Below are 21,159 nucleotides of genomic sequence, written 5' to 3'. Positions count from 1 at the left end.
CACGACAGTGCTGGAAAATGACCTTTGATGATCACCGTCAACAAGAATCACAATAGTGTTGGAAAGCCTTCACGACAACTAACACAAACAAAGACAAAGGGCGCAAAATTACTCAAACAGGGGCTAGGGTAGTACAACTGAGCGAGGGAAAAAGATGAAAATTAATTAAATTACTTCAATTTCAAAGACGGTGTTCCAAAATTGTCTTTGAATAATCTAGTTCAATGATGGTGTTCACTAAAACCGTCTTTGAAATGTGATTTGAACATCATTGAAATACAAGCGGTATTTACAAAAATGCCACCATCTCGTAAACGACCACAGTTTTTGCAAAACTGTTGTGAAAATCGCGTCGTAGAATACCAACTTTCTAGTAGTGTATCAATAAAGTTTGTGATACTTGTCATTTATCCACACAATCAAGATTACCTTTTTCATCTTGCACTACTGCTAGCACTAGTCCTTTTGACTTAATCCACATTGACTCTTGTTGATGACTTTACTCGTCACACATGGATATTTCTTGTGAAATTAAAATCAGAAGCAAGAACTCTAATGCATAATTTTGTTACCTTTATCAAAACTCAATTTGGGACCTTTAGCCTTCCCATCCTTACATGGCCACAAATACTTTCTCACTCTTATTGATGACTTTACTCGTCACACATGGATATTTCTTGTGAAATTAAAATCAAAAGCAAGAACTCTAATGCATAATTTTGTTACCTTTATCAAAAGTCAATTTGGGATTACCATCAAATGCATTAGATCTGACAATGTTACTGAATTTAACGATCCCATTTTATTTTCCACCCATGGCATTGTTCATCAAACCTCTTGCATAGAAACCCCTCAACAAAAATCTATTGCTGAAAGGAAACATCACCATATTTTGAATGTCACAAGCAGCCTTTTATTCCAAGCCAATCTACCCAAAGACTTCTGGTTCTATGTTGTTGCCCATGTTGTCTACATCATAAATAGACTACCTAACCCCACACTTCATAAAAAATCCCCATTTGAAACACTATGGCATAAACCTGCTACCTTACTCAACCTTAAAGTCTTTGGTTCCCTATGCTTTGCATCCACTAGAACAACATCAAACCAAACCTGACCCACAGGCTCGCAAGTGCATATTCCTTGGCTTTAAATTGGGAACTAAAGGGTATGTAGGTTTTGACCTTGCTTCTAGAGAAATCTCAATATCACACAATGTTTTCTTTTATGAACATATCTTTCCTTATTCCTCCACCCATAACTCTTCTCAAGACACTCATCCAAACACTATAGGTTCCTTTAACTCTCTCCTTGAACCAATCCAACATTCCATACCTTAAATAACCACAAATCCTCACCCAGCAGAACCCACCCTCACTGTTCACCCACTTTCTCTGCCTCCTTCACCTGAACATCAACCTCTTCTCAGGTCATCAAGGGTTCACAAGCCTCTTGACTATCTAAAACAATTTCATTGTAAGATTAACTTAACAAGTTCCTCTCATTCTTCTCATATAGACAACACTTTGTACCCATTTGTTTGCGCATGATGGCTTTTTATCTAATTAATAAAAGTGGCTTTCTATAAATTCTTTCCTATTAGCTGTTTTGATGAGAAAAATATTTCTACTAAAAGTAAACTTGCTCTTAATATGATCATAATTTCTATAGATTTTCTTACAATTATATTTTGTTTACTATACTAAATTTTAAGGGGGGGTTTAGATTTTCTACAGGGCTTGGGAAATCTCTTGCTCTGGTCATTTTCTAATTTTCTAATTTTATGGTGATATAAGAAAAATATAAACAAGAGGAGGACAGTCAAAATAATTGGTATCCAACAGTTGATTCCAGTAATGCAACAAATTAATCAAGTAAACAACAAAGATGTTGCAATTGTTGATATTAGGAAGGAACACGAAAATGTACTTTTAAATGAAGAAGTCTTCACTACAAACTTTAGAGACTAATTCCACAAACCATCAATAAATAGGAAAAAATCACATTTACCTTCCAAACCCGAGGGAAGGCAGACAAAAGTTTGTCTTTATTATGAAAATCACAGGCAAGCAACAATAGGTTCTAGAATCACAACAAATCCAATAATAACAAAGAAATTACATTTTTCTTTATTATGAGAATGAAAATGCCATTTCAAATGAAGAAGTCTTGATTAAAAGCTTTTACAGAAGCTCCCAAAACCTGCAATACAAAATACATGGTATAATCCGAGTATAAAATAAAAGAATCAGTTTCAATGATTATGTAAATATGAAAGAATAAATGTATACATGGCAGATATGTAAAACTAAAACAAAATATAAAAAAATACAAACATAAGATTGAGGAAAGGGTACATACCTTCATATTAGACGTCAAAGCAATGGCTATAAGTTTGTTTATGACTCCTTGGAGGACAAATGAATAGTGTAGACTTTAAAATCATTGACTTTTGGGTCAATCCAATGACGAATGACTACAAGGGGAACATGATTGATGATCCAATAATCTTGTTCATTTTCCAGAACAACGCTCTCAACAAATTCAGTTGGCATATTAAGAAAGTCAAGAACTTTAAGGTTAACCAAGGCTTTGATGCCCGAGGGTACCTTCTTGAGATGAGTGATTTTGATTATTGCAAAAGATTCAAGACAAGGCAAGGAGTATCTATCTATAAGGATAAATTCTACTCTATTCAAGCGAGAGAGAGCTCCAGTCCACTTTGAAAATGCAAAATTTCACCATCATAGGCATTGTCCCACAAACTAAGTTTCAACAAATGTGGCAACTTATCTAGCCATCTTAACGGATCATCTTTCAAATTGGATAAAGCCAACATTAAGTAAATAAGACAGTCAAGTTTTGAAATCCAATTAGGCATCTTCTCCAATCTTGCTTTCAATTTAAGTCGTCGAAGTTGGGATATGGATGATATAGAGTTCAAGCCAATGATTTCATCCTCATATATTGCAGTGATATCAAGTGATTCCAGGCGTGTCATCTCTACCACTGAAGTACATATTGCATTCCCATATTCCCTCCGAACATGCCTCAAGGCTAACATTCTCATCTCTTAGATTAGGTCTATTCCCCATGATCTACCTCCACCACCGCAGTTACGGGGGTGAGGGAGTGTAAGGTGAAGTCAGTGAAGCCGGGAAAAGCTGATGATGGAGGTGGATCTGGTGCTCGGCATTAGTTAGGTCGATTTTGTTTTTCCGGTTCGGATATGGATTCAGAGGATTTTTGATCCATTATGGAGAGCGCAGGCGTCCACATTTGGGCCTTCATGGATGCCACCATCGCGGTAGCCTCTGTCAACCATGCCGATGACTTGAAGCGCTGGAGAGATAGAATCATTGAGTGCCTTTAGGCTGCCAGTTCACCGCCGCCGCAATGTCGGAACTGCGATGTCGGCAATGGCGGACAAATCAGGACGCAGAGCAGTTCCTCTGCGGAGGAGGAAAAGGATCCTTATGGAGGCTTGTTCGAAGACGAGCAGAGGAAGATTCTAGACATTAAAGAGAAACTCGAAGACCCTCACCAAATCTTATTTCTCTTAATTTCACAATTTATGAGTTTTTTGTTCGCTTAATCGTGTTTTTGATTTTGTGTTTTTTTTTCTTTTTTATTATCATTTATCAGTCTGAAGATTGGTTTGTGGAGTTTTTGAATTATCAAAGAGACAAAGAAAAAGAAATTTTGACCCGGATAGATTTGCTTCAGCCAGAAAACGGCTTCAGGAGAACTACAAAGATGTTGTAAATGGTAAAGTTTTTACTAAATTTAATTTTCATTCTCGTACATAGAATTTAGTAGTACTTTGTTCCATGAACTGACTTCTATTTTGTTTATGCGGTGGGGGGTGTCTAGCCAAAAAGCAAAGAACGATTCAGATTAAAGTTTTTACTAAATTTAATTTTCATTCTCGTTGATTTGGAAAGGAAAGAGAAGCATTAGTGATTAGCCAGACTATTTATTCCTTTTTCTCTTTTGCTTTTCATCCTATTTTCCTTTTTTTTGGTTGATATAGTCCAAGAAGCACATTAATACAAGACATGCAAAGTGGTGTTGTCACTTCTCTCTACTAACTTTGTTGCATCTTAAGGATAGTCAAGAAAGTGTTATGTCAGAAGATAATTATAGCAGTTCAAATTTGGCTTTAAGGTAAAAGGTCTCTCTTTTCACCTGAATTTACACTTGATTTTTGTTGATATATTAATAGATTGAAAATAGTTCACGTGTGTTTTCTTCTTTTCTTTGGATCTAGAAGCATTTTGTAAACTTACCATGCCAACTCAAACTATTATTCCTATAGTTTTTGCTGAGTAATTGAAGTGACAACGTGCAATTTTGGCTATATCAAATAAAAAAGTAGTATTCTAATTCTTGGAAATTTGCTAACAATTCTGATGAATTTTTTGTTATCATGTCTACTCTAATTGATGTCTATTGAATGCCATCTTTAAGCAATGATTATCATTATTTTTTATATTGTGCATGTCTATTAGGATTTTATTTTTGTTCAGTAATGAGGAAAATTGTGATTGTATCTTAAATCTTAATGGTTTCTTTATTCTCGAGGTCACTAATCATATGAGTAGTGATTTGCTTCCATATTAGTCGTAATCAATAACTTTCCTAGTTATTGTAATTAGAACAATAATTTGGGCTTTCCTAATTACAACGAATAGGAAAACCCAATAATTTCTTCCATCTCAACATTTTAGGAGTAACTAAGTGATCTGGTGTTAATTGCTTCATCTTTGTTGATGAATTTGCATGGTTGAATTTGTGAATTCACTATGCAGATTCACTATTGTCTGTGAATTCACTTTGCACTCTGTAGAGTACTTGTCAGCAGATTCACTATTTTCTGTGAATTGACTTTGCACTCTGTAGAGTACTTGTCAGCAGATTCACTGTTGTCTCTAAATTTACTCTGCTGATTACTTGTTCATTCTCTACTGATTCACTATTTTATGTGATTTTGTTATTCAGACTACTTGCCAGGCAAATAGAATTCAAGATGAGTTGGAACCCACACATGGAGGTCCGTTACAATAACATTAGCTATCCCTACAGTGCAGCATGAAGCTTTATTGAATATGTTGAAGATCATACATACGAACATGTTAACTTCATTTTTTCTAGTGCCTCACATGCTCAGGTACATTCATAGATCCTATCTAGATTCTGTTTGAGACATTGATAGATATTTTTGCAGCCCTTTAACTGTTTCCTCTTTGTAGATTTGTTTGGATGACCTTGCTTAGTTTGAAATACAGTGTAGAACTTTCAAATCAAAATGATCAAATATAGAATAAATATCTGCTAAAGAGTTTATATGCATTATTTTTCATGTTATTTTCCTATGAATGGAACTCTACTTGAAAGTTGCAAGTAAAATAATTTTCATCTATATATATACAGGAGAGAGTTCATACCCTTCAACTACAAACTTTTACAAATCTGGACTATCTGAACCAGAGAGTAGGCCACAATCAAATTTTTTAATTCCAATCTATTCTTTGAAGCATAATTAATTCCTATAAATTTTATTTCTATATTATTTCATATTCGTCTTTCTTTTTCTCTATGTGCATTTTCGAAAATAAGTTGGTAATGAGATTTTAACCATTACACTTGGTTTAGTTTGAATATCCATGTGTCATCACTGATTCATTTTCAATGTCCGTATGCATTATTTATACCGCGGGCAGCTGAAGGTTTAATTAAGACCACTTCAGCCATTACCACTATGTACTGCTACTGCATGGTGTATCTTAATCTTATCATCTCCCTATTGGTCAAGTTTTATTAATTCGTTCTTGTATGTGAATTTGGAATAACAGTTTGAAAAAGCAGCTGACCCCGAGCTTCCTGGGCATCTTCTGCTGGAACAATATCGGGTATTTGACAAGATGTGCCAAATTGATTTCCACACCAAAATTTCATTTCTTGTCAACCAAGGGAGGGATCATTTATTTAATTCACACTTCCTTTTTGTTAAGAGGTCCCATATAATGTGTCATTTTTATGGTTAAGTAGATTATGAATTTTGTGATTCACTTGGAATAACTGAAACTGTACTAAATATAGGCCCAACTAGTATCTGCAGTTCGTACTACCTTGGACACATCTTCTAGTCCTAGCTTACTGGAGGCAGGTTTGCACTTGGCTACCAAGGTAGCAGGCTTCGTCTTTCTTCAAATTTACCCTTTCTTTATCTTTGAAATTGATTTATTTACTTTTTAGAGATCCCCCAAAATTACTTCTGTAAATCCAATTGTGGGCTTCCTTGAACATATCTTAAGTTAATTATCTGGAATTTGGAAATATATTTATGAAGTTCCTCAAGCATGTGATTAAATACAATTTAACTAAGTAGTATGTGATTAAATATATGTCTGAAGTTCCTCAAGTATGATCAAATACAATTTAACTAAGTATGTGATTAAATATATTCAAGTTTAACTAAATATATGCTTATGCCTGTGATTAAATATATGCTTCCTTGGCATGTAATTTTGCAAGCACTTGCACTTGATGCAGTTCCTGTGAATTCTGAAGGAAATGAAGCCTCGGTTGAAATCAACCAAAAATATAGTGCCACAACATATCAATATAGCACGATTGATACACAAACAAATTTAATACGTTACATATCAATATAACTAATACAGAGTATTGTGGAGTATCAACAGGAAAATATTGGTAGAAAGTGGCTGAAGAAGGCAGAAAGAAAACGAATTCTATAATGCTTGCTGACAAGAATGCCCCAAATAAAGAAGTTTGGAGACTTGTTAGTGTTCTAACTAATTTCATTATGGCTTAATGAATTTATTTCTTCGTACTCTGCATTTTTTTCTTCTGACTTTTGTCCCCTTAGGTTGTTAATTAGGACCTGTTTTAGTATTTTTCATTCTTCTCTTGATAGTAAAATTGGCATATTTAATAATTAATACATGATTTCTCTTCCATGGAATGTTTCATGTGATGAAACTAATTAAAATTAGAATTATGGTTGACATAAAAGCAATAAAGGTATTTCACTGATTTTGACATTCATTTTTTCTATTTACTAAAATCTTATTCCAGGTGGTATTTATGTTCATCTTGGATGGCCAAGATACGGTAGTGTCATGACAAACAAGGGCATCTGCTGTACCAGTTGTACTTGAATCTGAAGGTTATGTTTTGTTGTCAGTTCTGAATTGTTTGTATTGACTAAGTCAATGTTTTTGTTGTTAAGTGAGAAAATATTGTCACTTCTAATTGATTGAAAAAGTCTATTTAAATGCATACTACATAATTGGGCTTAAGGCCTTAATGCCCAATATCACAAGTATTACTAATATACTCTAATAGCAATAGTTCTAACAGTTTTTTATTTTTAAATCTATGGATTTGTGTCTTTCATCATAGCATAAATTTAGAAGATTTTGTTTCTCCTTTTTTTCTTATATGCTTTAGTCCCTAGTAACTTGGTCGAATATAGTATTTATTTTGCTTTCAAAGATGAAAAAAATTAAAATGAAAGTGGTCTACCTTGGTTACTATAAGTAATACCTGTGTCATATGTTTCATGATAGTTAAGAACTTGACTCATTTTTAGCTTCATATGTTGCATGGTTACTTGCACCCAATTTCATTCTTTCAATAAGATCTTGATATTATGGTTTATAGGGGAATTGAGGAGCTTATGATCTGAGTAAAAATGCTCCCTCTTACTTTTAATGAGATATTGATTTTTGTGCTGATTTTTAATATTTTTATTATATCTATATAATTTTTTAATAATAATATTTTTATCGTTCCTATAAAGAAAAAAATATTTTAATATTTTAATATTTTTTTAAAAAGACATTCTAAGACAGTTTTTCAAAATATCATCTTAGAATGTCTTAGAATCCTCAATTTTTTAAAAAGAACATTATTAGACGATTCTCTGGAAAATCATCTTAAAAAATCTACTTTCTAGAACGATTTTTTAAAAAACCATTTTAAAATCCTTAAGTTTTTTTTCAAAAAAGAACATTCTAAAACAGTTTTTAAGTCAAAATTATCTTAGAAAAATTATCATTCTAAGACCGTTTTGAGTTAAAAACCGTCTTAGAACAATATCCTTCTAAAACGGTTTTTTAGGAACCATCATGAAAAGTTTAAACTTTTTACAATATTGGCGTCAGAGACGATTCAAAATTGTCCTTGAATGTCTTAAAAAATGTCGTCAAAAGTTCTTTTTCCGGCCTTGCATGTAGAATTTTAGATTAATTAATTAATCTATTTATGAAATAATGTTAATGGTGAAAAGACGGTTAAACAAATTTGACAATCACAAAATGAAGAAAAATAAAAGTATTATAATCATTTTCTTACATACCCTTTCGATGGGACAAATGTAGTACATTTTGCCCTTATTTGTTTTAGTCTTTACAAATTTTACGTCGTTATTCAGCGGTTGAGTCATTAGAGGACATAGTTGTTGCTTATAATGTTAGAGTATACAATATATATACAACCTACAAAATTGATTATAAAATATAGTTGATCTATTATATTAGTTATGTTGGCGTATGGAAAGTAAAAGAAAATACAATAAAAGTAAAAAAAACAAAAAATATCTAATTTTGACTTAAATTTTGATCGAATAAAATGATTCATTTTGTATTTTTTTACTTTTATTTTTCTCCTTAATTAAATAAATACACTGACTTTTAAAAATGAATTATTTGTTAGTATTTATATATAATAAATATTTTTAATTTGATTATTATGAAAAACTAATTTACTTTTCATATGTTTATCTATTATAATTCAATTATATTTTTGTTTCTCAATGTTACAATATTATTTGTTCAAATTTTAACTTAATAAAAATAATAACTAAATTAATAGTAAATTTAAATATAAAATATAATATTTCTGATTACTATATTTAGATAATTATTTTTTATTTAATTTTTATTGTCATAAATAATTGTTATGATGATAAATGTCATGTATTATCATTATGTTAATACTTTATATATGATGTGAGATTTAATTAAAAATTTAAAAGTATTTTCAAACATTAAATGATATATGTAATTAAGTTTACGTAACAAAATATTAGTAAGAAATTATATTTAAGAACTAAGATGAGAACAAATTATTTATAGATCAATTTAAAATATCAATCTTTTAACACATAACAACTGCATAACTGCATAGCACACGATAACAACTAACTGTCACATTATTACTATAAATATCAGACAAACATAATTATTTGAGTCAAGGGAAAAAAGTAACAATAAAATTAACAAATATTCAAGACCAAAGTTTTAATTTTTCATTTTCTTACTTTAAGTATCCGAATATAACAAATATAAGGATGAAAGTAGATATTTATCGGGAAAAAGCTAACAGTTCCCGCGAAACTCAATCGCCGAAGCATCATTACCCAACAAAAGATACATCACAGACTCATGGCTCTCACGCTTTCATCACATTATTACAAAAACTGATCAAAGCGACGAACAAATGGCATTTGCGATGATGCAGAGTGGTAGCAGTGATGATAGTAGCAGAAGCGTAAAGAGAGGGGACATAGTGTGGGTCAGAGTCCACTTCCCTCACAAATGGCGCCCCGCACTCGTTCTCTCTTCCCGCGACAACCTCGGCGTCCAAGTCACCTTCTCCTTCTCCGAAAACGACGCCGTTTCGCCCTCGCCCACCTTCTTCGTCGAGTCCGAGGTTGTCCCCTTCGAGGAGGCACTCCCTTCTCTCATCTCCCGCCGCAACCTTGACGCGCCGCCGCTTCACTCCGCGCTCCGGTTGTTGGGCCTGAGGGTCCTTTCCGGGCTGCGGTGCCACTGCATAACGGGCCGGGCCCAGGCCCAACAACAACCGGCCCGCGAGTTCGATACGGTTGGGGTTTTGGGTTTTGTTTTGGACGCCGCCGTTTCGCCGTGGGTGGAGCCCGCGCATTTTGCACACGCCGTTAGGGTTGTTGCCCAGGTTCACGCTTTTCGAAGCTATTGCTCTGTAAAGCACAGGAAAATGTACAAACAAAATAAAAAAGCAGGTAACTTTTTTTTTCTTTTTTGTTGCGAAGTTTGGACTTTTAAGTTTTAACAATTATGCCAATTTTGTTTTGCGAGCTGGGAATTGTGATTGGGTTGTTTGATACTGCATTTGCTGGGAAATAGTTATATTAGCTGTGAATATGATATTACATTCTAATTCTAAACGATGGAGATTCTGAGTTAGAGAATTACAAATGAATTGAAGAATTTCTGAGTTAGAGAATATTTATTATTTATTATAAATGAAAAATTAGTTCTCCTTTTTCTTTACCCCCAAATTTAGACTCCTAAGCATACCTTAGAAATTGTAGGACTAATGTGACTGTTTACAATTAGTCAGTTACTAAACCAACAAATAAGAAATTGTACATACAAGTATTTTTTATATTTTTTATAAAGTTTATGGCTGTAAATCTATGACCTCTTAGAGAGGCTCTATTGATTGTTGTTGTGATAATCATCTATGAATTGAAATGAAATTATTGTAATACGAACACTTTGACGAGTTAAGGTTCACCATTTTCTTGACATAACTAAGCTGCTAGTCCCATATGGTGAATAGTATCTTGAATTTAGAACTTCTGTTCAAATAACTTTGTTGGCTGTTCCGGTGGTGTTGCTACCCGGTGGTACCCCTATATCATTTTTCTGACTTTAAGTATACATTTGACTGAACTACAGAGGCCATGTATTGACTTTACCTAGTTATTTTATTTTTTAAATTTTTATCAATATATTTTTCATAGGTGATAATGTGAAGCTGCTTCCAAGTTCATCTTTGAGTCAGAAGGTGCACAAAGTTACTCAAGAATCTGTTGCCTTGGAATCCAAGGAAAAATGTCTGATCGTATCCAAAAATAGGGAGACAAATATAACTATTGGTGATATAAAGAGATTGAACTCAACAGTTCCACTTTGGGAAGGAAATTCTGCACGCTTGTTTGAGAATAAAAATTTGATTATTTCACAGAATCTTGTGCACTCTCGTGCTATAGATCCACTTTACATGGTGCGAGAAAGCCTAAAATCTGCAAGGCAGAGCTTTCTGGGATTCAAAAATATATCAGACCAGGGCATAGTTGATATCTGCTTTGAAGACTTTTCTAATATGAGTAGAACTCACATCTCAGTTCCTTCTAATTTTATGATTCATTTGAGAAACTACATTGATAAAAGAAAAGACAATGCACTGGGGCTTTGCTGGAGATTGCCTGACAAAGAAACCATTATATACCTTAACAGGAGGAAAAGAAGGCGACTAGATAAATCAGCTTCATGTAATGATTTTCCTCAGATTAGTGAAGTTCAAGAAAGTGAAAGGTGTGCAGATATCTCAACACATACCACACCTAGTATCTCAGACATTAAGATGCTTGAACCCGAAGGAAGTATCCAGAAAGACCATCAGGCCTCAACATACGTTTGTGAAACTAGTATGAATTTCACTGAGGAGTTTCACAAAGTGGATTCAAAAAGAATTCAAAGCTGTGAATCATTGTCTAACTTAGTGCATCACTTCCATTCTGATAAGTGTGAGGTTGATGGTAGTGAAGCAAAAGCTAAAGGTATGTTAGGATCTGACTCATCTGTTTACCAAGAAAGGCTGCACATGTGTTGCAATCGTGATACAACACCTCTCAATTCGAAAAGGTCTGCAAAATATATCTTAAAACTCACCAGACCTAGGATCTCAGACATTAAGATGCTTGAACAAGAAGGAAGTATCCAGAAACACCATCAGGCCTCAACATCTATTTGTGAAACTAGTATGAACTTCATTGATGAGGTTCAGAAAGCAGATTCGAAAAGAAGTCAAACTTGCGAACCAGTGTCTAATTTAGTGCATCCCTTCCATTCTGATAAGTGTGAGGTTGATGCTAATGCAGCAAAAGTTAAAGGTACGTTAGAATCTGATTCGTCTGTTTACCAGGAAAGGCTGCAAATGAGTTGCAATAGTGTTACAACACCTCTCAAGTCAAAAAGGTCTGCAAGAACAGAAATATCTTCTGGGGATTGTTTGGTGGAGGGTAAGGATTGCTACGAAGGTGTTGCTTCTCATTCGATATTCAATTCAAATGTTAGACAGCTATCAAAAACCCATGTTCCCTTTTCTCCTAAAGCTTTGCTTATGAAGTTCCCCAAGAATTTCAACCTACCATCCAAGGAACAGTTAGTAAAGAAGTTTAGTGTATTTGGCTCAGTAGATTCCTATAGAACAAGGGTCTTTTGCTACGCCGGCTCAGCTCAGGTGTCTTTTTTACAAGAAGCTGATGCAGTTGCTGCATTTAAATATGCCAAAAAAAAGGCCTTGTTTGGCAAGGCTAATGTCCGGTTTTGGCTTGACCCATTTGAGCACAAAAGAAGAGGATTCAACCCATCAAGTAAACAAACAGGACAACCACTGAAATCTTGTTTGAAAAATTCCAATTCCTTGAGTAAGGAAAACAGGAAGAAACATCACAGAGTAAGATTTACAATATCTGCTCCCTTGCCCCCATCAACAAGTAATCAAACAGGACCACCATTGAAATCTTGTTTGAAAAATTCCAATTCCTTGAGTAAGGAAAACAGGAAGAAAAATCACAGAGTAAGATTTACTATAGAAACTTAGTTGACATGAATTTACTGTATGAAGAATGTCATCGTATTTAATTAACTTCTGTTGAGCTCATCTTTGTTCCTTCTTTTAACATGGTATTTCCTCATGCAAGTGATGAAAAACAGCTAACATTTAAATGCAAGGAGTAAAGTTATTTTGGTATATATGAAAGATCTATAGATTGAAATGTTGAATATCTAAAGTTATTTGTTGTGGATGCATCTTCTGATCTTTTTGATAGTTCGTTAAGTTAGGGTCACAAATTAATAAATCCGGTTCAAGTTGAAAATGTTTAAATTTGTTTTTCCATCGTGTTTAACTTGTACATTCTTACACTATCAATTATTTTATGTAAAATTTGATTATTATCAATTTAATTGTTGAAATATAATTTCATATCATTTAGACTATTCATGTCAAATCTTATAATAATTGATTAACAATAAAAGGATAATTAAATGGTTTTTATTTCATGTATTTTAAAATTAAATATTACATAAAATTTGATGTATGTTAATTAGGTATAAAATAATTATTAATTAATATAAATTTTGTAATATAATTTATATTTAACACAAATGTATATCCTAAACTTGAACCTGAAAACTCTGTATAAATTGAAATAATTTTACATCAGTTACTTCACGTGTTTAATGGTATAGTTTGTGCAATTTAAAACCACAGAAATATGATTATTTTAGGAATCAAAAGACAAATGCTGCCAAGGTGTTTCTTATATGCAGTTTGGCATATAAGAAACGACTTGCGATATTGGGTGAGCATGGATGCGTGTAACAACTACTTGGAGAGTTGGAGGAAGTGATTCAAATCTATTCTTGTATGGTTTCGGTTGTTGGGACCATGATTGATGGGCGTTGGGTTATATACTATGTTGGAATTGGTAGGGATACAAGTACGGGGAACACATGCACAACTAGTAAAAATTATACATTGGATTGTTTGATTAATTGGGGGCTGGCAACTTCAAAAGAAAACTGGTGGAAGGAAACTTGTTAAACTGTGTAGTGATTTTGCTTTGGTGTGTCGGGACTTAATGAAACTGTTTTGGTTTGCAAGGTTTTAGTAAACGGTTTCATAGGTTGGGTGGTTTGTAGATCTTACTGTTGCATTATGTTATAGTTCTATTGATCAATCATTAGTGATATATCTAGGTCTTGTTGGGTCTTGATCAGTTATCAGTATTATACCTAGTTCTTATTAGATCTTGGTTAATTATTATTGTTACATTTGAACTTTATTAGGCCTTGATAAACCATAAATGTTACATTTGGGCTTATTAGGTCATAGTTAATCATTAGTGTTATAATTAAACCTTATTAGGTATCAATTATTAGTGTTAGGTTTGAGTTTTATTGAGCTTAGTCAATCATCAGTAGTACACTTATACCTTATTGGATCGTGGTCAACCATTAACACTACACCTAGGTCATATTGGATTTTGATCAATCATCAGTATTACACTTAGGCTTTATTGGTCATGGTCAATCATCAATGTCGCACTGAGTCCTTATTGGGGTTTAGTCAATCCTAAATGTTACATTTGGACATATTGAGCCTTGGTTAATTATTAGTATTACACTTAGGATTTATTTGGTCTTAGTCGATTATCAGGGTTATACTTGAGTCTTATTATTTAATTACCAGTATTACACATGAGTCTTATTGGGTCTTAATCAATCGTCAGTATTATATTTGGGTCTTATTGGACATTGTTCAATCATTAATACTACACCTAACCTTATTGTTCCTTAGTCAATCATTAAGGTTGCACATGGACTTCATTGGATCTTGGTTAATCATAAGTGTTACACATGAATCGTATTCGGTCTTACTCTATCGTTAGTATTATACTTAGACCTTATTGTACCTTGGTCAATAATAAATGTTGCACTTAGGTCTTATCGGGTCATAATCAATTATCAGTGTTAAACTTGGCCTTGATGAATCATTAGTACTACATTGGGCCTTAGTCAATCATAAGTGTTTCGCTCGGTTCTTATTAAGTCTTGGTCAATTATTAGTGATACACTTGGGTCTTATTGGCCATACTCAATTGTTGGTGATAAACTTAGGCCTTATTGGGTCCTTGTCAATCATTAGTACTGTGACACCTTCTACCCCGACATATATATAAATAAATAAAATATATAAAAATATCGGTAAACAAATTCACGTGGATAAAAGGTTCACATTCACTTCACTATGATTAATTAAAACTTATTAAAAACATATTCGGCTCAAAATAAGGCCATCAAAATTTATAAAAAAAATTTGTTAAATCAGTGAGGTAAAATAAAATAGACTAACATCATGCAATTAATATAAAAACATATGCCCCAATGTCATATCGTATCAGAGCATTGTGTCCCGACATCTTTCAGCACAAGATTCCTTAAAGCAATTCACCTAGTCATCTGCTCCCCCGAACACAAAGTTCAAGATCATCACAAGATCCAAACACAAACAACACACGGAGAGCGAGTTATCACATTCCTAACTAATAAAGAAGCAAGACAATTAGATATACATATCATATAAACAAAATAAAACTTACTTAAACATAACTCACGTAATTCCACCACTTTGTCATTCAAAATTCACTTTTCAATCATAAATCACACTTTTCAATCATCAATTACATTACACAAGAATCACACACTCCGATCAAGACATAATAACACATCAATTTCATAATAAACAATTAGCAAGCGTATGCAACAATTATGCTAATACTCAAGCCTATATGCAATGTGGTACCATGTCAGTGAAAAACCACCCTGAGGCGCTTAGGAGTACATAACAAGACACATCACACAATGGATACGTCAGGTCACTCTCACTAAGTAAAATCATAGGAAGACTAGTCAGGATCATGTTGTTTTGCGAGAATGCTCCAACCATGTGGGATCGGCACAAGCTTAAAGGAGCACTCAAATCGGGTGACCCCCAAGGCCTACACTCCGAAGAGTCCGTCAGGGTCTCTCCCTCCTGATTCAGGTCCATCCCTTAAAATAATTTTTTGCATGCAGACATTGCTCATGAATTATACAATACACACAACCTCACACTCATGTTTTAAACACGTTTAACACAATTGCACTACAATTTAACACTAGTTCCTAAATAGGAAACCTACACTTTCTCTTTAACATTGGTTCCTAAATAGGAAATCTACAATTTTTCTTTAACACTGTGCATCAACACTTTTCTCAAAATAACACTGGTCGGGTTATTGTACAATTCACAACTTACAACACAAGTAATGTCACATCAAGTGTTAACCACACACTTATTCACAGCCAAAACTCATTCACAATTTCACATCTCATAGTGTCACAATCCATCATCACATGTTTACACATATCTCACAAATTAGCACATGTTCAACTTTGCACTTATACTCAATCTCAATAACAATACTATAATCTCAAAGCAACATGTTATTCCACAATTCATCACATATTCCATTTATAACACTGCTCATGAATTATACAATACCCACGACCTCACACTCGTGTTTTAAACACGTTTAACACATTGCGCTACAATTTAACATTGGTTCCTAAATAGGAAACCTACACTTTCTCTTTAACATTGCACATCAACACTTTTCTGAATATCAACATTGGTCGGGTTATTGTATAATTCACAGCTCACAACTCAATACACACATCTCAATACACATGTACCTCGAATCTAACCATAATATTCTCAAACTCCAACACTTGAATAATTTTTGGAATCACACCATAACAACACTACAATATTATTTACATAAAATATTAATATAAATAAATATATAGCTAAATTTATATATATAAAACCAACAACATACATCATATTGGATCATGAATTTCAAAGTAAGCTTTCAATGTACCAATTCTAAATAATTATATGAACATTTTCCTATATATATAAGTATACATGAAATTCATATATATTATCTAAGAATACAACAGACAGTCTACTAGAAATCTTTGGTCAATTTCAAATATAATATTAATTTTAAACTATATAAAAAAAACTTAAAAACCATGAAAAGGAGAAAATACAAAATCAATATCTCACTCCCTCTTACTCTAAACCTCTACTTACTTAATTTCACCAATTCACGCTAATTAGACAGAGGTTCAATTTATAGGGTTCACACTCAATACAAGAATACATCATTTTCATAGCAATTTCTCATTGGGACATCAACTGGTTCATCAAACGTATATAATTCACACTTATAATTATAAGGATAGAATAAAAAATTGCAAAAATACCCCAAAACTCATTCTAATTGATACTCTAAGGATCCCTACACATGTTCTCACTAATCCCCAATAGTGAATAACTCATCCCTTACTTTGATGTAGTCGCTCAAGCGTTCTCCATTATCAATTGTGGCATTTCTGGTGTTCTCTAGAGCTCCTCCTCCGGTTGCTCTGTTAGGGTTCTCAAACGTTAGAGAGGATGAGATCAAGGGATTGAAACCTCCATTCCATGGTCCTACGTGCGATGCATATTTCTCCCTCCACAGAGATTATTTTCCATATCCAAACGGTGAAGACGTGCAGAAATGAATCGTTAACCACATATCACAAATTCGCGACAATCCAACGGTTGACGAGTTCGGGATTGTAGTTTTACCGAGACAGCTTTGGATTTCTGCAGGAAAGGAAAAGTTACAATGCGAAGGGTATTTATCTCAGCTTCGACGTGATCTCCTAATTCCCAATGGTGAAAAGGCTAGGAATTAAGTTTCGAACCTGGTGCTTAAATTTCACGATGATCCAACGGTGAATGAGTCCGAGATCGTCATTTTTTTGAGACAGGTCTGGTGGTCTACAGGAAAAAGAGAGGGTTTTGGAAGGGAAAAGGGGAAAAACAAAAATGAGAGGAAGATGAGGGGTGTAAAAACTGACCTAATACGTCTCTACTTATACCTAGGGTACTTACAACTTATTATTTACTCTATTTATTTATTTTTATTATTTTATTAAAAGAAACTCTATTTTATTCTTTATCAAATGAATAAATAAAATACCCTTTTTTTATATTTCCTATCAAACAATTATTTTAATTAATAAAGTTATTTCTCCTTATTTATTTAATTATAAAAACCTTATCATTTTATAAAACTCTATTTATTTATAAATAACAATCCTTTTTAATTTAGTCTACGAAAAATGGGATGTTACAAGTACTACAGCTAGGTCTTATTGGGTCTTAGGCAATCATTAATTTGCACTTAGTCTTATTGGACCTTGGTCAATCATAAGTAGTACACTTAGGTTTTATTGGGCCTTAGCCAATCATTAGTATTAGACTTGTGCCTTACTTGGTTATAATCAATCATCAGTGTTATAGTTGGGCCACATTGGGTCTTGATCAGTACTATTATGCGGGAGGGGGGGGGGGGAAGCCAGTCTTTCTCTTCAGGGGGGGGGGGGGGGGGAAGAGAAATGAAACCCACCGTTTCCTTAAAAGAATATAATAATAAAATAATACAAACCTCCCCCCCCCCATCAGCTTAACTCCTAAGACCCCTTTACCCCCCCCCCCCCCCATTTCCCAAACTTCCATTTTCTTTTTGTTGCAGCAGCCCACCCCTCTCAAACCTTAACTCTTCTTCCCCAAAAAAAAATTAATCTCTCAATCTTTCACTCATCTCCTTCCATGGTTCCGAAATTTTAAAGCTTTTTGCTTCCTTGAGCATTTCCTAACACGTGAAGGTGACGGGAGAAATAGGGGAACACTACTCATTTCCTTAGATTTTTCTATTCGATCTCTTTAAGGTAAAAATCTATGACCCATTATGTTAAATGAGTATTTTATAACACTGAATAGCTATGGGTTATGTGAAAAGGGTTAAGAACTAAGTACGGTGGTTGATCTTCCCAATAGCAGTGGAAGACATTGATTGCATTATTTAGGTGAGTAACTAATATACTTAGCGGTATTTTTAAAGTTCATTTTGGAGAAGCAAGTGTACTTCAGAATATATATATCTTTGGTGAGCTTTGAAATTTATTTTGAGATTTTGATAATATATATAAGGATGAATGTTGAAATATTTGTTTAATTTTATTTATGGTGAGTTCATGAATGATATTGCCGTTTGTTACAACATAGAGATAATGTAGCCTATGAATTGAATTCTCATAGTATAATTATATTGTCGTTTGCTACAACGAAGAGATAATGTAGCCTATGACTTGAATTCTCATAGTATAATTATATTTCCGTTTGCTACAACGAAGAGGTAATGTAGCCTATGAGCTGATTTCTCATAGTATAATGATATGTGCCGTTTGCTACAACGAAGAGATAATGTAGCCTATGAGTCAATTACTCATAGTATATTTATATGTTCTGTTCGCTGCAACGAAGAGATAATGCAGCCTACGAGCTAAATGTCGTAGTTATATAATTATCGTTCACCACAACGAAGAGATAATGTGGTCTATGTGCACATAATAGAATGAATGTTTGATTTTAAAGTAATTATTTTGGATACTAGGTTATGAGAAATTCTGAAATTACATTCTTTGAGTACATTGATTTCTAAAAGCAAGTGTATTTTTGTTCATTATTTATTTAATGTCATTATAACATTTCTTGGGTTGAAAAGACTCATGCTAAATGGTGCTCTACTTCCTGTCCACTTTGTACATTATGCTCTCACTAAGTCCTTGTGACTTATCCCCTGTTTTATTTCATTTTTCTCAGATACACAATAGTGGAGTAACTGACTTCCTGGGATTTGCTAGCGTACCCAGGAATTTGATTATCTTTTGGTAGGTCTCTATTGCGTCTGATGAATATTTTGGTTGTAACTTTAGTATAATGCAGCTATAGGGACCAGGGTAGTAATAGAGTTAAAGAGAATTCCCTTATTTTGAAATTTAAATGATTCTCTCTTATAGATATGATGAGGATGTACTTATAATGTTTTGAGACACTTGATGATTAGTACTTATAATCAATATTGTTATTTGTGGATATTTTGGACAATATGTTAAGGGTCTGTGTTGCGATCTCAGACCTTGATATTAAAAGGATGGAATGAGATATATTTATATAGATTTGTCTAGATACATTATGTGTTCTTTTACAGGTTATTTTGTATAGGGTAGGCTGGCCAGACTAAGGAAGTCATAGTCTGTGCGCCGGTTATGGCCCAAGGGTGGGTCGTGACAGTAAATTTGTAGACTTTTATAGTAATAACTATCTCAATAGAGCATTGTCTTTTAATTTCACAATTAATGTTTTCTTTCTTGTTTTGAATTTGAATTAATATTACCCAACCATTTTATTCTTGTTCATATTTTCTTTTTCCATGATTTCTTTTAAACTTTCTTTCCCTTTGGTCTTGCTTTACTTCATCCTAGATGCAAATTAAGATGTGTTTCTCCTCTTCATCCTTCCATTTTGAATATATAAATTGGCTTTTGTTCTTCCTTTTTTTTGTTTTTTTTTTTCTGCTAAAGACTTCTTCCTTGTCTCTTATTTTTAGAATTTGATGTATAGATTATTTTTAGTTCTAATGTGTTTTTTGTTTTCTATTGAGTGTAGGGGACTTGTTTTGGAGTTTCTCGTTTCTTAGCAAAGAGTAAACAATGAAAGATTGAATGTATCATTCAACGATTTCTACAGAGTTTTGCTTCAGAGATTTTCTTGTTTCTTTATGATGTTTTTTCATGCTCCTACTTGAGGGTGGAAACTGTCTTTTATACATTTCAATGAAGAATTTATTACAGGATTAGTGGTAAGTCTTGAAATGATCGTTGTCTCACACATGGGGGTGAGGCGACGTGGCATGTTATGATAGGAGAGGAAAGGAATAAAAGTAGAGGGAATAGCATATGCTCCTTTTCCACATCAAAAACAACCTTAAAGGAATATTCTGTATAGACCTTTTATGCTCTTTTATTTTTTTCTTTCCTTAAATTCAAATGTTAGAAATTCAAATAAAGAGAGACAAAACTGAATTTCAAAACAAAGAGATTGTGCACTGCTCTTTGCGACTAATATTAGCTTTTCGTACTTGATTGGACATCACATAAAAAAGTAGAAGGAGATAGTAAGTGACTTATACCAATTGAACGCAAGTGACGAAAACACTTAGTGTGTAAACACCAATTTTCCTAATGAGTGGACACTATTGGTTTTACAATGCGTTGAACACTGATTATATCTTAGCACAACCATTTTCACTTCAAGCACGAACGAGATTTGTAGATAACGAATAGGCCCTTTTACTAAGTTGGTCATGTTCACTTAACATCAAGTTATTAGTTTATCAACAATTTATACTTTTGTAAATATCAAAACCTAGGGTGAGATAAGTCATCCATATTAGTGGATTGTCCATACCTAACAATTACTTAATGCATATAACTTATCTTCTCAAAATAACAAGTTCTTTTCGAAATATATGCATTATTTGGTCCAATAAAGACACCATAAGAGACTAAA

At 33.4% G+C, this 21,159-nt stretch overlaps 1 protein-coding gene and 1 long non-coding RNA gene across 5 annotated transcripts; both read left to right on the top strand.

Annotated features, from left to right (window-relative positions):
• Nucleotides 1-2,471: 2,471 nt before the first annotated feature.
• LOC102667764 (uncharacterized) lies at nt 2,472-7,411 on the top strand. 4 transcript variants are annotated; one of them, XR_005891029.1, is made up of 7 exons: nt 2,487-3,768; nt 4,034-4,167; nt 5,002-5,170; nt 5,856-6,016; nt 6,103-6,189; nt 6,708-6,805; nt 7,102-7,408. It is a non-coding gene; the product is annotated as an uncharacterized lncRNA (long non-coding RNA). The 4 variants fall into 4 exon arrangements; XR_413907.4 differs by having other exon boundaries at nt 2,491-3,768; nt 5,856-6,189; nt 7,102-7,407; XR_001387918.3 differs by having other exon boundaries at nt 2,472-3,768; nt 5,856-6,805; nt 7,102-7,411.
• Nucleotides 7,412-9,406: 1,995 nt separating this feature from the next.
• LOC102667640 (uncharacterized) lies at nt 9,407-12,744 on the top strand. The gene is made up of 2 exons (XM_006578330.4): nt 9,407-10,072; nt 10,820-12,744. The coding sequence occupies exons 1-2, from the start codon at nt 9,529-9,531 to the stop codon at nt 12,682-12,684; spliced, it is 2,409 nt and encodes an 802-aa protein (XP_006578393.1). The 5' UTR covers nt 9,407-9,528; the 3' UTR covers nt 12,685-12,744.
• The last annotated feature ends 8,415 nt before the right edge of the window (nt 12,745-21,159 follow it).

This window comes from Glycine max, chromosome 4, assembly GCF_000004515.6.
Source record: "Glycine max cultivar Williams 82 chromosome 4, Glycine_max_v4.0, whole genome shotgun sequence".
Lineage (NCBI taxonomy): Eukaryota > Viridiplantae > Streptophyta > Magnoliopsida > Fabales > Fabaceae > Glycine > Glycine max.
Note: the sequence above shows the minus strand (reverse complement) of the source record. Positions and strands in the feature narration are given on the sequence as shown.